Source organism: Artemia sp. Qi Xiang Cuo, chromosome 3 (assembly GCF_049724085.1).
Source record: "Artemia sp. Qi Xiang Cuo chromosome 3, ASM4972408v1, whole genome shotgun sequence".
Taxonomy (NCBI): domain Eukaryota; kingdom Metazoa; phylum Arthropoda; class Branchiopoda; order Anostraca; family Artemiidae; genus Artemia; species Artemia sp. Qi Xiang Cuo.
In genome coordinates, this window is record NC_142796.1 from 88,973,888 (window position 1) to 88,998,004 (window position 24,117).

The window sequence follows — 24,117 nt, forward strand, 5'->3', positions numbered from 1 at the left end:
ATGTGTTTGGGGAAATGGTGGAAGTAAGAGGGGGGTTAGTTGCCTTCAAATCACTTTTGACATTAAAAATAGCACTATAGGTAGCCCTCTCAATTTCCAATTGAATGAGCCCCTTTTGAAGTAGTTACGACAACACTATCTATAAAAACCTTATATGCCCCCAGGCCATAACTTACAATCTTTGTCCTGGGGACTCTGGGGAGATTGTCATCCTCAAATACACAATTTCCAGAACTTTCAACTACGTTGAACAAAATGGCTGTCTCTAGACTATTATTGAATGTGTTTGGGGAATGGTGGGCCTGAGAGGGGGTTAATTACTCTTCATTCACTTTCAACTATTGAAAAGGGAACTAGCCCTTTCAATTTAAAATCAAATGAGCCCTGTTTGAATTTTCTACTACAACTTTCTATATAAACCTTATATGCCCCCAGGGCATAACTGACGACCCTTGTACTGAGGGCTCTGAAGGGGTTATCATCCTAAGGGACCTAATTTCCAGAACTTTCAACTACGTTGAACAAAATGCATATCTCAAAATTTTGATTAAATGTGTTTGGGAAATGGTGGGCGTGAGAGGGGGGTTAGTTGCCCTTCAATCACTTTCAACTATTAAAAAGGTTACTAGCCCTTTCAAAAGACTGTGGGGGGGGAGTGTCCTGCTCAAAGGTATAATTTCCAGAACTTTCAACTGAGTGGAGCAAAATGGCTATCTAAAAATTTTGATAGGATGTGTTTTGGGGAAATGGTGTTGTGGAAGGGCTGTTAGTTGCCTTCCAATCACTTTCTAGTATTAAAAAGGGCACCAGCCATTTCAATTTACGATCGAATTTGCTCTTTTTGAAGTTTAAACCTTATATATCCCCAGGGCATAACTTACAACCTTTGGCCTGACGGCTGTGGCGGGGTTGTCATCCTCAAAGACCTAATTTCTAGAACTTTCAACTACGTTGAACAAAATGGCTATTTCAACAATTTTTGATTGGATTCGTTTTGGAGATTGGTGGGCGTGAGAGGGGGTTAGTTGCCCTCCAATCCCGTTCGACTATTAAAAGTGGGAATAGCTCTTAGAATTTCCAATTGAATGAGCACTTTTTATGTTTCTACGACAACGCTTTCTATAAAAACCCCACATGCCCCCAGGGCATAACTTACAAGCCTTGCCCTGAGGACTGTGGGGGGATGTCCCCCTCAAAAACATAATTTCTAATCTGGAAATCAACTACGCTGAACAAAATAGCTATCTCTAAATTTTGATTGGATATGTTTCGGAAATGTTGGGCCTTGAAGGGCTTTTACTTGCCTTACCATCACTTTCTAATGTTAAAAAGGGCACAATCCATCCAATTTCCAATTGAATGAGCCCTTTTCGAAGTTTCTACGACAACTTCTCCGATACAAAGTGCCCTGCTCTAAAGGAAAAAAATAATAAATAACACATTGTGGCAACATCGTTCTTATATGCCCCCAGGGCATAACTTAAAACCCTCGCCCTGAGGGCTGTGGGGTAGTGTCCTCCTCAAAAACATAATTTCTATGTGAAAATCAACTACGCTGAACAAAATGGCTATCTCAAAATTTTGATTTGATGTCTTTGGGGAAATGGCGGGCGTGGAAGGAGTGTCAGTTGCCAATCACTTTTGACTATTAAAAAGGGCACTATCCATTCAAATTTCCAATTGAATGAGCCCTTTTCCATGTTTCTACGACAACTCTTTCGATACGAAGTGCCCTGGTATGGAAAAAGAAAAAAAAAAAAATAATAATACATGTGCCAACATCGTTCTTTATTTAGGCTTACATAACCATACGCTATGTAAAAAAGTAACATATTAATTGCTGAAAACTGATCCAATTAACAGACAAGAATAGGAAGAAAACAAAGATATATGATTCATTGATACTTGCTTCATATTATGAATTAACAGTTCCATAATTTTTTTGGTTAGTTTTTTATAGAGGCTAGGGCTATGTTAGACCATTAGAGGGGGGATGGGTATATATTGTCAAATTACAAATATTTATAAATAATATTACTAAAGAATTTTTTTTAATAAATGATACCAAAAAATGGGTAAATTTTTCGTTGTTCATATTATTGTTTACTTATGAATAAAGTAAACCAACCACTCGATGCCTTTTTTATGCTCTCTCCAAATATAATAATCATTTTCTTCGGAAATGAATTTTACCCCCACCCCTATATATACCAATTCAGGGTATAAATTTGCGCATTAGGGGGGGGGGTAGACTTTATTTCTGATATAAATGAGAGTTAAGTTTATACTTTCCCCCCCCCCATCCCCCGATTAATATTAATATTAATTATTATAATAATTAATTTATAATAATATTGTAAAAATTAATTTATTATTATAACCCCCATTATTATTATAGCAGGTTAGTAGTTGAGGAGGAAGATTATTGTGGAAAGCAGAGCAAGCAAGCGATAAGTTTAGTTTTGTATGATTTGATCTAGTGGAGCTATGCCAAAATCTCAGTACAAATCACGGGTTGGATATAGACGGGAAAGCCAATAAACTGCTTTAATGGCACGGTTTTGGGCAAATTTAAGTTTTTTAGTGAAGAAATAAAATAGGGCCTAGAACGGAGCCTTGCGGGACACCCCTCCGAACAGGTAAAGGCTGAGAGGATACTCCACCTAAGCTCACACTCGGTACCATCCCAGATAGATAAGAATCAAACCAAGAGAGGGGTACACCACGAATACCGTAACTATTTAATTTACTTACTAAAATACTGGGATCGACCGTGTCAAAGGCCTTAGAGAAATCCAAAAATAAGCCCAACACAGTTTTTTTAAGGTCGAGTTGTGAGCGTATGAACTGTGTGGTGTCAATCCCAGCATTAGAAGTTGAAAATTTCGGCTGAAAGCCATATTCGCGAGGAGAAATCAATGAAACGGAGTGCTGACTGCCAAACAGAAAGGGAAACAGACATTTGAAGATGACTCTCTCGAGCACCTTGGATATAACAGGAAGAATTGAGATTGGACAATAATTACCTATCTCAGTTGGATCGCCCTTTTTAAAAACTGGAATAACAATGCTGACTTTAGTAAATCATAGGCAGTGCGCTAGCGCTGCCTAAGTAAAGAACGATGTGGCCACAATGTGTTTTTTTTCTCCTATCTTCGACAGGCCTTTCGTATCGAAGGAGTTGTCGTAGAAATTTCGAAAAGGGCTCATTCGATTGGAAATTAGGGTGGCTAGTGCCCTTTTTAATAGTCGTTTTATAGAAGGCGATGTCGTAGAAACTTCAAAAAAGGATCATTCATTTGAAAATTCAAAGGGCTAGTGCCCTTTTTAATAGTCGAAAGTGATTGGAGGGCAACTAGTCCCCCCCCACACGCCCATCATTTCCCCAGACACATCCAATCAAAATTTTGAGATAAGCATTTTGTTCAGCATAGTTCATTTCCAGATAGAAAATATATTTTTGAAGAGGACACTCCCCCACAACCCTCAGGGCAAGGGTTTTAAGTTATGCCCTGGGGGCATATAAGGTTTTAATGTACCATTTTTTTTCCACTCCATATGGAAGTGGTCGTCGTAGATACTTCAAAAGGGACTCATTCGATTGAAAATTGAGAGTTCCAGTGCCCTTTTTAACAGTCGAAAGTGATTGGAAGGCAACTAGCCCCCCCCCACGCCCATCATTCCCCAAAACACATCCAATCAAAATTTTGAGATAGCCATTTTGTTCAGCGTAGTTGATTTCCAGATATAAAATATGTTTTGAGGAGGACACTCCCCCACAACCCTCAGGGCAAGGGTTTTAAGTTATGCCTGGGGGGCATATAAGGTTTTTATAGAAGGCGTTGTCGTAGAAACTTCAAAACAGGCTCATTCAATTGGAAATTCGGAGGACTAGTACGCTTTTTAATAGTCGAAAATGATTTGGGGGCAACGAGCCCCCACCCCCACGCCCATCATTCCCCCAAACACATCCAATCAAAATTGAAATAGCAATTTTTTCAGCGTAGTTGATTTCCATATAGAAAATATGTTTTTGAGGAGGAACCTCCCCCACAACCCTCAGGGCAAGGGTTTTAAATTATGCCCTGGGGGCATATAAGGTTTTTATAGAAGGCTTTGTTGTAGAAACTTCAAAAAAGGCTCATTCGATTTGAAAATCAAAAGGCTAGTGCCCTTTTTAATTTTTGAAAGTGAATGGAGGGCAACGAGCCCCCCCCCCTAGGGCCATCAGTTCCCCAAACCCATCCAATCAAAATTTTGAGATAGCCATTTTGTTCATCGTAGTTGATTTCCTGATAGAAAATATGTTTTTGAGGAGGACACTCCCCCACAACCCTCAGGTCAAGGATTTTAAGTTATGCCCTGAGGGTATAAAAGAACAATGTTGGCACAATATACTATGTACTATTTTTTTTTCCTTTAGAGCAGGGCACTTCATACGGAAGGGGTCGTCGTAGAAACTTCAAAAAGGGATCATTCGATTGGAAATTAAAAGTTCTAGGGCCCTTTTTAATAGTCTAAAGTGATTGGAGGGCAACTAGCCCCCCCCCCCCACCAATCATTCCCCCAAACACATCCAATCAAAATTTTGAGATAGCCAATTTGTTCAGCGTAGTTGATTTCCAGATAGAAAATATGTTTTTGAGGAGGACACTCCCCCACAACCCTCAGGGCAAGGGTTTTAAGTTATGCCCTGGGGGCATATAAGGTTTTTATAGAAGGCGTTGACGTAAAAACTTCAAAACAGGCTCATTCGATTCGAAATTCGAAGGGGTAGTACCATTTTTAATAGTAGAAAGTGATTGGAGGGCAACTAGCCCCCCCCCCACCCATCATTCCCCAAATAAATCCATTCAAAATTTGAGACAGCAATTTTGTTCAGCATAGTTAATTTCCAGATAGAAAATATGTTTTTGAGGAGGACACTCACCCACAACCATTAGGGCAAAGGTTTTAAGTTATGCCCTGGGGGCATATAAGGTTTTTATAGAAGGTGTTGTCGTAAAAACTTCGGAAAAGGGCTCAATTGATTTGAAATTGGAGTGGTTAGTGCCATTTTTAAGTCAAAAGTTATTGGAGGGAAACTAACCCCCCCCCCCCTACGCCCATCATTCCCCCAAACACATCAAATCAAAGAGGCATCTAATCCCAAAAACGTCGTATCCCAAAAACGACGGAGGGTATTATGTTCAAACTTTTGGGGCTGCTTCTGCTCTTAAAATTTAACCAAATCAAAATAGCGTAAGTGTATCCAAGCTATCGAAGGAAGTAAACAGATTTTTTTACGAATGGTATCAAGTTTTCCATTTCAGGTCAACTAGAAGAGGTATGAAACTAAATTAAACACTACTATTTGTGTCCAGATTTTGAGGAGGGTGTATGTTGTTAAAAATTGCTGAAAATTTTTCTCCAGCATACAAATAGCAGGCTAAACTATAAAAAACGAAAAGATTTAAAGTATTATTTTCTTTTTCTCTGAAAAGACTATTTTTTCTCTTTCTGTTATTTATTTTTATATTTTTATTAATTTCTGTTATTTATTTTTCTCTGATAAAACGAACAGAAATTAATTTTAAAAAAACTTTTTCCACAAAATAAGTTTTTCAAAGAAAAGTAGGTAAAATTCTACTTTAGTTACTTTTGAATATCTTAGGAAGGGGTTAGGTTAGGAAAATGAAACTTTCAGGGATGGGTCTACAGGCTAAAGTATGTCCTGGGAAGGTATTTTGAAGTACCTACCTCCACTCCTTCTCCCTCTAGAGGGTCCTGACCTTTGATGACCTTTAAAAATCTGTGATTTATAGAAGTGAAACCTTGCAAAATAGATCTTCTGCTTAAATGAAGTATAACAAAATTGTTTTCAGCTTCACAGCTTTGCTCAATCCCAATTTCTAACGTTTTAAAGATAGGCAAATACATTTCCTACATTTTGGGAATAAACATTGATATGGCACAAAAATTCTGCTCAAATAACTGAAATTGTATTTTCAGAACTAAAGCCAGAGAAAAAGAAACTGATAACTGAAAATTAGGGTAAAATGTTGTTTTGTCAAAATTTCAATGGGTTCATAGACCTGCCATGTAAGCAAATTTCAGGACCCTCTAGAGGGAGAAGTGGAGGTAGTTATTTCAAAATACCTTCCTAGGCCACACTTTAGCCTGTAGACCCATCCCTAAAAGTTTCATTTTCCTAACCTAACCCCTTTCCAAGATAGCCAAAAGTAGCTAAAGTAGAATTTTACCGAAAAGTAAAGAACTCCATTAAACAAAAAATGAGCAAAAACAAAATCAAATAATCTGCCAAGCGTGAAACTACCACAAATCAGCATCGATAAATAAATAAAACCCAAAACGGGTCTCGTTGTTCATATAATATGAACAACGTAAAATTTACCAAAAAATGTTTTAACTATAAACATTCATTGTTAAAAACGGAAAAATGAAACATGCAGTTTTTGACAACATATCCATTCTAAACATAAATTTAAACTAGTATTTACTTAAGCTACTTACAGTTGGAAAAAACAAATCTAAAATCAAAAGGATATCTATCCAAGGTTGATCCAAAGTAGCAAGAAAATATTCTAGCGCTGTAAAGTTTCGATTCAAAGGTTGTTCAAAGTTCCAAGCATCTTCTAAGGTATAAGGTGGTACAATATTCTGTTTTAAATAGTCTACATCGTCTTCTTTTAGCGACAGGCCTTCTATATAAGCACTAATTAAACAAAAGAGTAGAATAATTGAAGTAAACATAAAGAAGAATTTAAGATTTCTGCGAAATAGCGCTTTAAACAGTCTCATTATAGGCTCACTGACAAATAAGAACATCGGTCGTAATTCTAGATTGACTACTACAGGCATATAGGCATGACCTGTAGGAGTAAAACCCCTCGAGGTAAGTGATGTTATAGACAGGATAAATGTTATATCAAGACAAAAATCAAATCTTTATAGAAATGGGAGAAATACCTGAAATTATGAAGTACATGCTGAGAGCGTTGCTCATCTTAGGGGTTTGTGGATAATATATGTTTACAGTGGGACATGCATGATTAGTGTTGTTATTTGGGTACTTGTATGGAATCCGGTAAACAGGCGAGATGTGAAATTTGGTTAATGCTAATGAAAAAAAAAAATAGGATGAAAATATATAACAGTTAAGAAACAGATTTGGGCTATATATTTGTACAATAGGGGGGGGGGGTAAAGTATAGCATGTATTAAATACGCAAACTAACCTAACCTAGCTACCTTTTAGTCTCCCTAAACCCCAAAAAAATAAAGTTTAAATCTTTGTCACGGAGTGAGCAACATCTCACAAACTTGTTTATAAATAACAAGTTCAAGTTCCATTTATTTCCATAAAATAACAATTGCAAAAACAATATCTCAAAGGGCTCAATGTCCCGTAATTTGGGAATTTAAATAGAATAAATAACTAATGTTAAAACTTGTCATAAACATACTAAACAACGTCTAAATATAAATCTATAGGGAAAAGAAATGGACTCACCGACAGTCCACACGAAACAGCGACCCTCCTATCACCCGACAATAAAAATCAATTTAAAATTCTCTACTTCATCGAGGATCCAACGCCAACAAAACAACCACCCCCAAAAACATTAAACCATAAGACACCTAAAAATTATTCAATATTTACCTTTAATAAGACATTTTTGATTTGTCTCTTAAAGGAGTCGAGTGTTTGTGAATGCCGGATCTCAGCAGGAACCAAGTTCCAAGCACGCCCCACAGTCACGAGCAGACCAAAGTCTGAACGAACAGAGGGAGTAACCGAAATCATCACATCCTCGCAGTTTTGAACTGTGTACAAATTTACTTCCCCTACTAGTTTATATAGTCCAGAAAAACAACATGGAAGATATCCGTGGAAGAATTGATATGTCAACGATGATAGAGATACAACATAAGAATCTTTAATCTTAAGGATGTGAACAGGAGTGTCTTTAGACGACTGGAAAACTCTTACCGCTTTCTCATAAAGAACGTGAAGTACAGAAGGAAATATAAACATCCACACGGACGAACAGTAACATATATAAGGGAAAGACAACTTTATGGGGAGAGACAACTTTACTATCTTCCTGGCCTACCATTCTACAGCCCAAATGTCAAGACCTTTTCTGGAAACAAAGGAAAAATATATTGCTCAAAATTCAAAAAGTGTGCATGGTTTGTAGAGCAAAAGCTGTGTTTTCTCGAGAAAATTCAAAGTGCCAGCAATGCTATAATCTCAGTTAATAGCAAACCTTTCTATCATCATGGCCTACCATTCTACATCCCCCATGTCAAGACCTTTATTGGAAACTAAGGAAAAATATATTGCTCAAAATCAGAAGTGTGCAAGGTTCGTCAAGCAAAAGCTCCGGGTTCCTTTCACTATTGTACTTTGTTTTCCGATTTTGAGCCTATATGTGCCAAGGATTTTTTTGCATTTACACGGATATATTTCGCCTGAATAACTTCATGGTGGAAATTATACTCTTTTTTGTATAACATTGATTTTAGAGCTCTAAGAAGAAAGTGCAACAGTAATTTTTGTAATGTTGTGTATTAAAAATTGTTTTATATGCAAAAAAGGGTTTCCGTTTTCTTGAATAGATTTTCTATAGATTTCTTCTTCAACATATAAGTACTCATCGTCGACAACAACTAGCAATGGTAGATCATTCGTCCCCTTGGCACTCTTTCCCTTGGAACTTGCTCCCTTGGTACTCGCTTGCTTTGAATTCAACAGCTACAAGTAAAATAAAGCAAACATCTGCAGGTACAACTTAAGCCAACAGAAGCTGTACAACTGAGCTAACAGCTGCAGACAATTAAGCCAGCAGATGCAAGTAAACCTAAGCTTACAACTGTAGATTCAGCAAAGCAAACAGCTGCAGGTACTATAAAACAAACAGCTGCAGGTACAACTAAGCCAACAGCTACAGGAACAACTAAGACGACAGATGCAAAAATTAGGCCAACAGTTACAGGTACACTTAATTCAACAGTTGCAGACTATTAAGCCAACAGCTGCAAGTAAAAGCTCAAGCCAACAGTTGCGTCTAAAACTAAGCCAACTGATGTAGACAATTAAGCCAACATTTCTAAGGAATCCCCGTTTTAATCAAAGGAATTTGGAGTTTCTGAACATCCATTTCTTAAATATATCTGAAACTTCAGGAAAATTTATATAGAAGTCATAATTTTGGCGTTTGGTTTCGTCTATCAAACCAGAATAAGCGTTTGATACTTCCTTAAAAGCATCATTAGCTTCTTCCACGCAATTTGAATTTTTATCAGGATGCCATTTCATAGAGAGACGATAGTACAATTTTCTAATTTCTTCTTTTGTCGCGTGTCTGGGCAAGTCAAGAACTGAGTAAAAATCTCTATTTCTTTTGTTTGCTATTTTTCGCTCTTGATCTTTAGAGGAAGAGGGCCTAGCTCCCGAACTGTCTCTCTGAGTTCCGGCTGAACCTCGTCCTGGTAAATTGGACGACCTTTTTTCTTCTTTAGAGGGACCCTGTTTTCCTTGACCCTGCTCTGTTGTTTGTCTCTTTTAACCGATAGAGGAAGAGAGCCGAGCATCATCAGTCTGTAAATTATAAGCTTGGTTTTCCTTTTTTGCGTATTTTCGAGTAAGGGTCTTCATCAGTCTGGCATTCATACCATTTTAAAGCCAAACGATGGTACAGCTCTAGAGTAGAGTAATTGACTTGTACTTCTTCCCTAACCTCTTTTGGTTTGGTTTCAGCATTACTTTGAACATACTCCTTAGAGACTAGATCATTAATATTCTGAGCCGCAGTAACTGATTTAGGTTTATTATTCTGTAGTGTTTCTTTATTGCAAGGTGCAATGATGAACGTTGATTCTGGTGACCGTTGTCATTTTTTACAGCCTTTGAAGTTTTTTCAATATCTAATTGCTTCAGAGTAACAATGTCTATTTTAAAATATTCCTCCATTTGAATTTGCTCCTTCGAGGTAGGGGCATCATTGGTCTTATCTTTATTAAAACTAAAACCATGACCAATATCAGGGACTGTATTCACAAGAAATGGGATTCAAGCTATCAGCAGAAAAATTATCTGAATTCTTCTTATCTGGGAACACTTTCCCATGGCAATCCTTTTGCTGAATTTCTTCGTTTAGTTTTTTCCTGTTATTTTTGTTGACTTTCTTAGCATCAAGCCACGCTTTCTCAGACTGGGATAAGGTTTCCTTTGCTTTGTGTTCAATTTGTTGCTTCCTTTTTACTTTTTTTCCGAAATTTGTCGTGGTTGAACTTATTTTGACCATTTTATAGTAGTCAGTGATCCATGGCTTGCTATCGTTCAAAAAAAGGGAAGGAGTGGCTCAAATCAACTGCAGTTAGTTTGAGGGTGGATTCTAGGGTAATCGGGGTGCTTACAACGAATATCGGGGTGCACAAGTTCGCACGCATGTATAACATGGTCATTGTAGCCTGTAAAGTCAAATTTGGCCTATAGTGACGTCATACCGCTCTTGATTTTTTTACATGGTAAAATAAACTGAAAACTTTATCAACTTGACATATTCTGAATCCTAAGAACAAGTACTTTCACCTAAAATTTTTAGTTTTTCCCCACAACCTTTATTTTTTAGTTATTTAATTTTGAAAACAAAGGTTTTTAATACACTTTTTCTTAGTGTTTTCGGTTTTTCTGAAATTTTTGCCTACATAAGTATATTTTTTTTATGCTTTATTTGAATTCTGCTCGCAATTACGAGTCAAACCATGTGCTTCTTTTCCAAAAAATCTTAATTCTTGAGCAACTATTTATTTTTTCTAAATAACATCATAGCTTTCAGAAATTAGCCTAAAAGGACCAAATTATTTTTAAAAGTTATTTTAGCTGTTTAAAAAATGAAAACGAATGAAACTCTTCATCATTTGAACCCTCAGAATGTCTTTTACACGCTGGTAACAAAAAAAAAGTCGATACTTGAATCTGCAAGAATATATAGGCGTTTGAACAAAAAAATCCCCCCCCCCCCCAAAAAAAAGAAAATTTTTTACTCGAAATATTTTCGACACGACCTATAATTTTTATCTCACTAAACGATATATCACTCTTTTTTAATCAAATTTTGTATTTATATATTATATATCTAATATTTTTAACCAGGAAAAAAAACAACAGATGCCTCGTTCTGCGATCGCATGTGCGAATTTGGTTTCCATAGCAATAAAAAAAACCTGAGCATCTTACATATCGGGTTTTAGTTGTATAAAGTAGCAAAAGTTACAACATAAAAGGAAATAATTTAGGATATTTACCTGATCTAGCTAAAGGTAAGGATTCCGGCAACAACGATTTTAGGGGGGTGTCAGTTGTCTTGCGTGAGGTAAACCTTTTTTTCTAGCTTAGTAATGTTGTTTCATTGTTGTGTTTTCATTGTCTAGTTTTCATTTTTGCGTTACAATTGTTGTGTTTTCTTTGAAATTCAGTTTGTTCCGTTTCCTATTTTCCTTCGACCGAGGGTTCCACAACTTGGGACTGATGTAGGCTACATTCCATGTCTAAATTAATCCAGATTTAATCTCGGATTTTTACTTTTATTGAAAATTTTTGTGATGAATTCTGATTTTTAACGATGATTTATTTTCTACGGGTTGTTCTTCAACGTCTCCTGCAGACTTCGGAAGAACTTTTGATATGACTGGTGTGTCGAGCGGATGTTTCGGGAGGAATACCCGGAAAAGAATTTGACAGATGGTAACCGACAACCTTCTTGACACTCAAGCTAGTGAACATGCCTGGAAGGTTAAAATCCCCAAGAAAACTCGACGTTGTGACTCTGCTTCCTTGCTTTCTTTGTTTGAAAATATTTACGAGACTCCGATGCCATTCTCGGTGCCGAGCCTGGACCTCTGCTGGACGCTTTGTAGGTTGTGTCCTACAAAACTTCTTGAAGTGGAATTTGAAGAGCCAGCTCCCAGTTGGAAAGCCTTCAACACAAGAATCGTTTCTTTCTGGTGTAGCAAAACCAACGTAGGTTACTTATCCTTGCTTCCCTATTCACTAACATCTTGTGAAGTCGTAGCCTCGGCCATTAGCATCTGTCAAAAAACAGCAGTGAAGCTTGGAAACAAGTACACGGTTATAAGTCAGGATCTAGCTGTTTATGAAATAAGCTATGGCCATCTAAAGTCTCAGTCCAAATAAGTCTCTGATCTAGTTCTCTTATTGGGCGGTTTTCACAAACTAAGGAACTATTTGAAAGCGGTTGGATCTCTCATGGATGGAGCAGGACTAAAAGAAGTTATTGTTGCGGCAGAAATTTTCAGAGAAGGTACTGCGAATAAGGTCCTTTCAGAAAATAACATTTACCAGGCACTCCATGCTCACTTCCAGGTCTACGAAGGAATGAACGCATTCTGGAGGGAGACATTTGATAATTGGCTTGAAACATCATGCTTCGTTATAGTGCCTTCTACAGTCGAGAAACTTCGAATCCTGAGTGATTTAATTGAACGCTTCAAGTTCAAGTTCCATTTATTTCCATAATTAACAATAACAAAAACAGTATCCCAAAGGGCTCTTTGGCCCGTGAAACGCTTCAAAAGTGAGACTAGTTCTGAAGCATGTAAACAGATAGGAGATTTGTTGGACAGTATTGTGGTTTATTTTTGGACTGCAGCAGGATGTTCAGCCTCGTTGTTTTGGTGATTTATTGTCCATTAGGTCTACTGTTCATTCTCATGATACAAGGGGTAGCACGGACTTCTGTGTACCTAGAGGTATCTTCCTGTTCATGTTTTTTTGTTTTTTTATAGAGGTACGCGGAAATGGAATAGTTTGAATAGTGATATTAAAATTTTTGGTGACCCCAATATATTTAGAAAGTCATTAAGGAACTGCTTTTTGCTGAATATGAGTTTTGACTGATTGATTGATTTATTTATTGTGGGGGTTTTGTTGATATGATGTTCCCAGAGGAAGTATAATATATGATATTATTTTGTATTTATTGTTTATTGTGATGGTATTAGTGGCGTCGGTGGCCGAGTGTTCTTTGTTTTAAGGGGTTTTTTTTTCTCTACCTCCCCCACGGACAAGCTTTGCTTTTTAGGAGAGGAAGAAATAATTTTTTGTCGACATGTTTTTTTTGTTTTTTTTTTCAATAAATCCTTTTTTCTTTTATTGCTCCGCTTTTCTCGAAATACAACGAGTCCAGATCTACCATAAGGAATCATAGCCTCTGGATCAACTATTTAGATCTTATCCGTGCCGGAAACGACTATCTTTATGCTGAAAGAGCTACGGACTGGGGATCACGCTTAAACACCACAAAAGAGATGATTCCAATTTTCTTCACATCTGGAAACCATAAATACGCCGCAGCTGCGCTTAACTACCTAGAAGACATGCTATGCATGCCTGAAAAAGCGCCAAAAGTTCACAGAGAGTTTGTAAGTGGCAATTTTGTTGTTAGAAAAACAACCGAGTCGTGTTTCAGCATTGCATGCCATCTGGCTTTAGAGTCGACTGTGAATTTGGACATCAAAGGTCATCGAGGAGTTTCTGGTATCGTTGGTGCGACAACGAAATGAAAATGCCAGGGATCGATATCTGGCTACTCTCCCCTTTCTTACAGCAGTCACCAGAACGCTGAAAGCAAACCTGAATATGGATGACGAGGCAATGAAGCATCATAAGGATACCACTGCATTTACGAATTTGACAATAAATGGCAGAAATCGGGTTATGGATTTGATAGAATTGTTCGGAAACCCATTCAAGACGACGAGAACAGAGCTGCACAAATTTATGACAGGGGATACAGCTCCAGAAGCCGTAGCAAATAGTCTGCTGAACATCCGAAAAATTGGCTTCGAAGCCATAAGCTCGTATCTCAAAGGGACATCCACGAAAATAAAAGTTGGCATAGTACAAACTTTCGCCTCTGTTGCCAAAAAAGGAAAAAAGAAAGAGCCACAAAAAAAAGTTTTGGGGAAGTGAGCTGCTTAAACAAGCTCTGCGTCTTGCAGATTCAACACAAACTTCGTCCCTCTGTGAGCTGCTCAAGTACGATCTACAGCCATATCTGTCCTCACTTGCAGTATTATCATCAAGTCGCAGGGAGCCTCAGCTTCGTACTGGTACAAAATCAACACCCTTGAACTACATTCTGCAACAGTCTCTTCGATCTCACTATATAGTTGGTGTCATGAGTGTCATAAGGTGCTATTGACCAGAAAAAAATGAGACGCTAGTAGATTTTGGAATAAGAGTTTACGATGGGATTCTTAGGAGCATTCCCGAAGCTTGTCAGTCTATCCATTTGGTTGGTGACAGGTATGACGGTCTTAGTGACGATAGAACCTGTGATGAATACTCGTTTAACCTCAAACAAGCATCTGGATGTCGAGAAAGAAGAGGAGATCCTAGAGGAAATATTTCCAGCCCGTTTACTTCCTCCAGCAAAATCGCAACACTCTGGGACGGGATTCTCAGTAGTCACTCAGCCAAAGGTCGACTCTTGAAAGTTCTTTTCGAGGTCTGGAAGTACAAAATTTCGACCCGTCTGATGTTTCATCTCGCTGGAGGTTTCGAGATTCGATATAGAGCTGTTACTATTACTCCCCATAGAAGCTCCGTTGATGACGATCTCTCGTCTGGCCATGAGGAAGCAGACACTCGGGTGTTATACCACAAAGCATTTGCCGTAAGACGAAAGAGCACAGTTGTGATAATACGATATTGATATCGTCTTACTAGCTGCATACTCTTGCCAGTGTCTTGCTAGTCTCGGCCTCAAGCAGCTCTGGGTTAAGTTTCCATCCTACTGCATACCTATTTATAAGGCAGCACAAAAGCTAGGAGTAACATTTTGCAACGCCTTGCCGCTAGTTTACAGCTTGAGTGGATGTGAAACCACAAGCTTAATGTATGGAATTGGAAAGGTCCACTTTTTTCGAGCTGCGAAGTCTTCAGAAACTTAGTTGGGGTCTTTGGGTGATGAAGTTCCAGCCCTTGCAGAGAAGCCATCATCTGTGCAAAGTGATGGTTTAGTCAACGTCTGTAAACCGCTTTTGGTTACAGTGTATGGCAGAAGTTTGAGTAACTTCAATAGTCTGAATGATCTTCGAGCACACTTGTACCCAAGATTGGAGGATTTGCGGCTTTTACCACCAACTGATATCTCGTTTCTGCTTCATTTGAAAAGGTGCATGTTCCAGTCACTGATTTGGATCCAAAGCCACAAGCCCTGTATTAATTTACCTCAAGCTACTGATATGGGCTGGAGAGTTGAAGATGATGAACTGAAGCCAGACCTAGTTTCTGCGATCCTGCATGGGCTAGCATCACTTTCTTTTGCAACTGTGACAAGACGAGGTGTGGCTGGCACTGCAAATGCTCCAAAATAGGTTTCTGTGACAGGTGCATGCAAGTGTGGAGCTGACCCCCAAAAATGCCTACTTTTCGATGTCAATCAGAACGAATCCGAAGACGAATAAGAAAAAGAGATTTGAGCCATCGTTTCATGTTCAGTTTTAAATATTTGATTTTTATTTGTTTTGATATTAAACTACTAATGCAGTCGTCTAATCCTTACTTTCAGCTGATCGTGACGGTTGCCGTCTACTACATCAGCGGCCGTTGACCCAATCTAACCGATTGAATCATCGGCTCCTGCCACGCTGAGATTTAAAGAAAAATATTATCTTAAATCAGCCTTAGTCACCTCTGCACTACGCGTTCACACGGCTTCGCCACCTTGAGACTTGTGTATGAGCCTATGTAAGCCAGATTGTATCTACTACTCCAGAAAAAATAAATAGTTGCTCAAGAATTAACATTTTTTTGAAAAGAGGCACATGGTTTGACTCATAAAGACGAGCAGAATTCAAATAGAACATAAAAATATACCAAATTTGCGCATGCGATCCCAGAACGAGGCATCTTTTTTTTCTTTTTTTTTTGCTTGGTTAAAAATATTAGTTGTATAGAATGTAGACAAATGATTTGCACGGGGTTCTGACTAATGGACAATTTTTCTGGGCTTGGTATGTTTTGATCGGCGTCTTTGGGCTGAAAAACCTCTTCCTAGATATTCTATCTACTATGGGTTGCCTCCCTGTAGCAGCATAATATTTGCAGGCATGAATATATATTGAATCGGAGGTAATAGGCTTGAGACTGTATGTGCAGGATTTTGACTCTTGTTGATGGAATAGCATCGCCAAGTGCTGAAAACCATATTGTGACCAAGATGGGCCCAAGATTGCAAAAAGCCTCCATTCATGAAGGTCCCAGGGACTTCTTGCTCTCCGGTTCTAAGCCGGCTTAAGCACTTCGGTGTAAACTTGAGAAGATATGTGTTCCCCGTCCTGCACTGGTATCCGGGATCATTGCTTTTTTTAAGGCGAAAATAATTTCAGTGATTTAAAGAACATGAAAATTGGAACTTGGAATGTTACGAAATTCAAAAATGACTATCGTATCGACATTCTGACTGACGAATTCAGACAATTCGAACTGGATTTACTAGGAATTTCAGAAACTTATATCCCAGGGGTAGGAAGCATGAAATTAGGTGATATCGAATTTGTTTACTCAGGCAGGAAGGATAGGGTACATAGACAGGGAGTAGGGCTCATGATAAATAAGAAAGCTGCTAAGTCTTGTTTAGGCTGGGAAGGTATTAATGATAGAATACTAATTGCTCATTTTATGACTAGAAAGTTCAGGGTATCAGTTATAGTAGTATACGCCCCTGTAAAACCGACTGACGGAGATACTAGTGACTCAGGTGAATTTTACTTACAGTTACAGAAGCAAATAGACAGGGTCCCAGGTAGAAATATGATGTTATTACTGGGAGATTTTAACGCCCAGGTTGGTAGAAATAGGGATAGATGGTATCCCAGCCTAGATAAATTGGGTGTAGGAAAAGAAATTAGTAATGGATACAGACTTTTGCAATTTTATAGGTATAACAATCTAGTTATAACCAATACGGTGTTTGGTCATAAAATGGCTCATAAGTTAACATGGTATTCACATGATGGCAAGACAACAAACCTTATTGATTATGTTATAGTGAACCGAAGACTGGCAGGATCAATACAAGATACTAGGGTATATAGGAGTGCTGTTATTGATGTTAAAAGTAAAGATCACCATCTAGTAGCCTAGTGTCAAGGTTTAATTTAAAGCTGAAATTTCGGAAGGGTAACTACCTCCCGGGAAGTTATGATGCTGGTAGACTCCAGGATGATAATTCGAGAGAAACTTTCCAGGAATAGTTGAATACTAAACTTGAGAGTTTGAAATTTAATAATGCGAAAGATGGTTGGAATAATTTTAGAAAAATAATTTGTGAAGTTGCTGAAGGTGTATTAGGGAAGAAAGCTAGAACTGCAGCTAAGAATATTATTGAAAAAGCTTAATGTTTAATAGAAAGGAGAAAGGACTTGTACAAGAATTATCTGAGTGATAGTGTAGCGATGGAAATTTTTATGTGACTATAAAGAAAGTGTGGCTATAAAAGAAAGGGACTGGGCTTAATTGTGGTCATAAATATTGACCGCGTCGAAGGTAATATTATTGCCAAAGGTCGTGAACCTGCACCTTATAAGTTCTCCGATAGCGCCGCTTATAGCGCTAAAGATTGCGCCAACAAGCCTCGCGCCACAGCAATGGGGAGTGAAGTAAATTTATGACCGCGCCGCCTTCAATTATTGAGAGAAAATAAAATGTGTAGAAATATAAATGTGACCTCTTTTCCTTGAACTATCTGGAGATCAGATTCCTTCGGAACGTGCCTTGGAGATATGCGAACTAATTACCAGTCGTTAGGCTAGATACAGACATATAAAATGAAATAGACACAGGTAAAAAGCAATAGATTTATTGAGACTTACATATTTAGATGAACAGCAATAGGTCACTTCAAATGACAATAACGGTGACTGAAATACAGCAATGAAAAAATTGCCAAGCTTGCACGTCCAAATAATTCTATCTAAATGGTCCTGACTCTCCTTTACGAATACCTCCAAAAAGCACTTTTACCCCACTATCAAACGTAGTTTTTTTTGCCCTGCACTCTAAGAACTGGCTCACAATTGGCTCAAGTGGCCCAAGGATGCGAACCCTTTGTCCAATAAATTGTTTTAAATATTTCTGATGATTCAAACGTTTACACGGTTCTTATCATTTAAACATCCTTAGAAATATTGTGCGAAGCACCTTTTTTTATTGCCTACTGTCTTTGCGAAATCCAAAGCTTGGATAGTGCCGTTCTTTGTCTGAGGCTAACTGCCATTTATCTCTTTGCTGATTAAGGACTTTTCTTTCTTTTTTTGACACTAGATTTAAACTTAATTAGAGGCAGTCGGAATTATCTTTAGAAAGAAGGAACTTTATTTTGGTATTTTAAATATATCGCATTTTACTCACGGTATCCAAAGCTTGGATAGCGCCGTTCTTTGTCTGAGGCTAACTGCAATTTATCTCTTTGCTGATTAAGGACTTTTCTTTCTTTTTTTGACACTAGATTTAAACTTAATTAGAGGAAGTCGGAATTATCTTTAGAAAGAATGAACTTTATTTTGGTATTTTAAATATATTGCATTTTACTCACGATACATATTACCCTTCCCATTAATTAATGACGTCCCGTCATTAGCACTTGCTTGCCTTTGGGCTTTTGAAATGTTCGCAATTTATTAACTATTTATTCTACATAATTCATGTTTATATTTTGGCTTACTCAGGAGTGCTAAAAATTTTCTCTATTACTCTTCTTATTTTATTCTACGTCCCTATTTAAAATTCATCTACCGGACTAAGATTATTCATGGTTCTAGGCTAGCTACTATAATAAAGATTTTTTTCTTTTTTTCTACATCTAACACTGATTACTTTTACATTTCAAACAAGGTTGGGGCTATTCTACCTTCACATAAGATTTTTTTTGAATTCACTTTTTACAAGGCTTTTTTTTTATTTTGCTGTCTATATGGCACAGTAATTTCTATCTACGCTACATTAAATGAATAGCTCGACAACGCTACACATAACTCTATCTGGACATCTAATACTACATACAAGAACGATTTAAAACACACAATATTGGGTTTACCATGTTAACTGCTAACATTAAAACACTTTCACTGGGGATGTTTGCTACGCAACGTTAATGATAGGATATTGGGATTTTTGAGTTATCAAAGTTATTAAGAATTAACATATGTATATTCACGTCTATTCCATCACCATTCGAGTCTTTAGCGTACTCAATCCTTCTGTTGTAAATTATTGTCCTTCACTCTTTTCGTCTTGGCAAAATTTTTGAAGCACTTACATTATGGTTTCTTCATTGGACAGTTCAAGCATGATTGTGTTCACATGACAAGCTTTCTCTAATTGTCAACTGGCAAATGATGCTTCCAATTACAGGTGTGGGAATATGCTATCAGAGTTCATTCTCACCTGCTTTTTGACAGTTCATAGGGTGCCTTATCATTAAGGGTCGAACACTGGGAGTGCGTTTATTCTCTTCTCAGCATATCATTTTTGGGATATTTTGAGGCACATAGAGAATGTATTCTCGCATAAAATTGTTCATTTGTGTCTCTTATAAAATTGTTAGCTCATTGCTTGCGTCTATTAACCTTTGCGGTGATTCCTAGGTTAATCACGGGGGAATGGAAGTTTGGATTTGGAACAAGTCGACATCAAACTATAGTAACTCCTTCAACATATTGTCTTTAACTTGTGGGAGGGGTATATTGTCACTGAGGGGTTGGTCACTGGGGTTAATTTTGGTTTCCAGGTTCATTTTTCAGAAATTATCTGGTAACATTTATGGGATAACAGAGATATGAACTTTCCACACAGAGGGGATAGGATGGATTTTGAGAGATGGTCGAAAGGGATTCGAAGCGTAATTCTGTGACACATAAATAGTTTTTGGGGTCATCAAATATCATAACTATACGGTCATATGGTATATGGGTCCATAATGATTGTCAAAGGCGATATTTATGTACTTATATCTTGTACTGGTCGATGGGGCTCTCAGAATTTATGTGATTATATAGTTCGATAATACACTGGATACTGAGATTCAAATGTAATGTTACATGATAAGTAATATGATAAGTAAGTAAGTTATATGTAAGTAAGTATGTAAGTAAGTAATATGATAAGTAAGTTGTAAGTAATATGATAAGTAAGTAAGTAAGTAATATGATAAGTAAGTAATGTTACCTGATAAGTAAGTTAAGGTAGGAAATGAGGTAAGCAGCTGGTTTTGTATTAAATCAGGAGTTAAGCAGGGTTGTGTTCTATCCCCCTTTATATGGATTAATTTGATGGACTTTGTTTTAAGGAGCACAGGAAAGGCAATGGGAGACCACGGAATCAAATGGGGAGGAAAAAGTCTCCTGAACTTGAATATGCTGATGATTAAAGCATCCTAGATGAAAGTGTGAGCAAAATGAATGAAGTTTTAGAGATTTTGCGAGTTCAGGGTGCTAGTATTGGTTTGAAAATTAATGTTAGGAAGACTAAGTCACTAAGGCGAGGAATAAGTGAAGATGAACAGGTGACGTTGGGTAATGAAAAGATTGATCAGGTGGGAAGCTTCACTTACCTTGGTAGTATTATTAGTAAAGATGGTGGGAGCAGTGAAGATGTTAAAAGTACAATAGCCAAGGCTCAGGGTGTTTTTTCACAGTTAAAAAAAGTCTGGAAGAATAGGAAGATAAGTGTGCAAACCAAGATTAGAATCTTAAAAGCTACAATGATGACAATGGTCAAATATGGCTCTGAAGCATGGACGCTCCGAAAAGCGGATGAAGATTTGCTAGATGTTTTCCAGAGAAATTGCTTAAGGATTATTCTGGGTACCCGGCTGACTGACCGTATTTCAAACAATAGACTATACGAAAAATGTGGTTCAATACTGTTTTCTAGGGCTATAATGAAAAAAAGGTTGAGGTGGTTAGGGCATGTTATGTGGATGAATGATGACAGATTGCCAAAGATTGTTCTTTTTGGCCAACCATCTAGGGCTGAACAGAAAGCAGGTCTTCCCCGTCTGGGGTGGGAGGACGTCATAAAGAAAGATTCAAAGGAAATGGGAACTTCATGGGCGGGTGTAAAAAGGGAGGCTTTGAATAGATTGGGGTGGAGGAGGAGCATGCGTAGCTGTTTTGGCCTCAGGCAGCTTGGTGCTGCGATGAGTTGTTAGTAGTAGTAGTAGTAGTAATATGGTTCATGGTCGAGGAAACAACGATCAAAAGGTAACTGTAATTTTAGTAGACGTAACTGGGATGGAAATTGGCTGGAGTCTATGGTGATTACTCTTCGTTGGTTGAGGTATGATGAAAATAGATGCTACTAGGTTGTATCTGCACTGAGAAACTCATTGTAATGCTCGATATCCACTATGTCAGTCCACTTCCTGCAACAAAAATAACGAAGCAGAATCACACGTTCTTTAAAGTAAATACTCTTAGTACAAATAAGTCACGTATCGATTGGGTACATGAATTTTATAATATGAGACAGAGTTAAATAAATACACTAATATTAGTGCACAAAACGAATTTTTTTTCATGTTGGTGGAATTATATATGTAAAGTTCCCATTGGGAAATTCAATACATAGAAGTTTCTTCTAACTTGTTATAGCCTAACGACGATATAAAATATTAATTCTTTAACTTTAAGTGTGATCTCTTATTGTGCTTTCTAATATACACTACAACATATACTTTATTTTAACTCCTTTCAACACTTAGCTAATTTTACATTAGATTTAAAATATTCATTTAAACAGAGTTTATGCTAAATGATTAATTTTAAGGTCTAATTTTACAACATACTTCATGCCTGCATTGTTCACGCACGTCCGTGCTGTTTAAGATAACGCATGTTGCAGCGTCATAACCACACGGTTTTACGCAAACGACACTACAATGAGGGAACAAGACATAGCGAGGACGAGTGGAGACCTCCATACCCACTCGTTTTCTAATGTCTTCCCTTTTTCTTGGCTTAGACGTTCTCATGGGGTTTCGAGTTTAACCTCTGCATTTCAGCCATTTCCCCGTGTTCTTCTCTTGGTTTTCGCCTTCTTAGTCTCAGAATTTTTCCGTAATTACAAGTCAATAGGGTTCTTATGGTCAGGGAAGTCGCGAATACAAAACATACAGCCAGTAGTATGTTGCACCAGAAATTGGATGAGAATAATCCGTATCTATCATCCACATACGTTAATCTTTGGTCTTCATTTGTAAATGTTGCATGCCCGCAACAAACCAAACGCTGCTTGAGGGCGAGCTCCCCCCCAGACTTCCCACAAGACGTGGTCCAATGCCACTTGTCGTTTTCAGTCGACCACGAGCTTCCTACCTTTGGTTATTTTCTGTTCCAACCTTTCTCTCTGATCACCAATGTTTTGACATCACTCGTATTATTATTATTTTTTTTATTAATATTGACATGGTTAACTTTACTTGTACACTGTTAAATTTATTATGGTGGATCATAAGTTGATTTTCATAAGGGATTTGAAATTTGTCCTTACATTAATTAGGGATATTTCCATCTGTCAGGTTTTTTAACCGTTCTGCCTGACTGTGTCGTTATTTTCTCCTCTGTTTCTTGTGGTTTTTTCTTTTTTCGGTTTTTTAGCGAAATAAGATCAAACTTTTTGTATTGTTTTTTCAAAAATTCTTCCCCTTTTAATTTCGGTTGTTTCGCGTGTGAGGCTGCTGAAGTCGGTCTTGATTTCCCTATTTCTGTAACTACTATATGGTCTGATTTGCCGTCAGACTCTTCGGAACTAGTTTCCGATGATTCTGTATCATAAGTTTTAGAGGTTGCACCTTGCATTTTTGAGGTATCACCTCCCCTTCCTTCGTAAATTTCGACTCCTCTGGAAGTAGAAGGTTTATTCTCTAAGTCCTCGCCTTGAGTTTTCAACTCGGGAGATTTGAAAGATTCTTGAGAGCTTTGGGAGGAATCAAGAGTTTTTGCGGGGTTCCTCCACTGTTTGAATGCCATGTCTTCAGGGGGTGAGGCATTTTTTGCACTAGGGTTTCTCCGTGAAGTCCACTGTTTAGGCTTGACCTTGGACATAGTTATATTATGATATTATCCTTGCTGGTCATCCTTGGGAGTTTTATTCTCGAGCAATGTACTTTGAATCGTTTCTATGAGGAAATTTATTAAATCCATAGCTTCTTGCAGGTTTGTTTTAGTTGAATCTTTGGGAGGAGTTTTCTTTACAATAATACCGGGGGTTTCTACAGCTCTGTTTAATTCCTCCTGTAAAGACAGGGGCCTTTCTATTGGTGTTGCAGGGGAAACCAAATCGTCTGGAAATCTTTTGGGGGGACAAGGGGTCGAAATTCTATCGGGGAAAAATTGGGTTTTTGGAGATATCGTATAATCTAGCTCTCCTGCGCTCGCCGATGAATAACTTTTTGGATCTTTTGGTGTTTTTATTTCAGGAAAAAATCCTGGTATTAGGGATTTTTTTCTTGGGAATAACTAGATTTTTGATAGCTCAAAATTCTTCGAAGTTTTCCTACCAGGGTTTTCCATTTTAAAAATATAATCGTTATCTTAATTTTTGACTATTCTTTACGGTCCAGAGTATGTTGGTATATGTTTCCAGTATATGTTGGAAAGTTTTTTTCCTTCCGTTTTTGCCTCGTTCTTTAGGTAGACGCAGTCTCCTACTTAAAAACCTATACTCCTCTTGACTTTGGGTTGGTTTCTTAGCTCTTGGTTTATTTTGCATTTTTCCAACTCTTGCCTAACTATTTTATAAGTTTTCCTCATCCTATTTATGAATTCTTGTTTGTAATCCTCCGAGGTATTATAATACTGCTGAGATTCAATGATCTCATCATACGTGATTCAAAAATCACGACCAAAAAATATATTAATTGGAATATCCTCGGTTGTTTATTGATGTTCAGTATTGACTAAGGTGTTTAGACATGATAAGAACATTTCCTTACCGTGCCGAATGTCGCACGTTTTAACACATAGTAAATTAAAGCATATTTTATTCCTATTTCAATTCCTAAAAAAAGATTGTGGTTG

General features: G+C 37.6%; 1 protein-coding gene across 1 annotated transcript in view; it reads right to left on the minus strand.

Annotated features, from left to right (window-relative positions):
- LOC148954719 (uncharacterized) overlaps positions 1–6,801 on the minus strand; it is a 42,194-nt gene extending 35,393 nt beyond the window's left edge. Inside the window, exon 1 of the mRNA XM_089087222.1 lies at positions 6,514–6,801. Within this exon, the coding sequence (XP_088943348.1) occupies positions 6,514–6,801 (288 nt within the window). The remainder of the gene's footprint in view (positions 1–6,513) is intronic.
- Between the last annotated feature and the right edge of the window lie 17,316 nt (positions 6,802–24,117).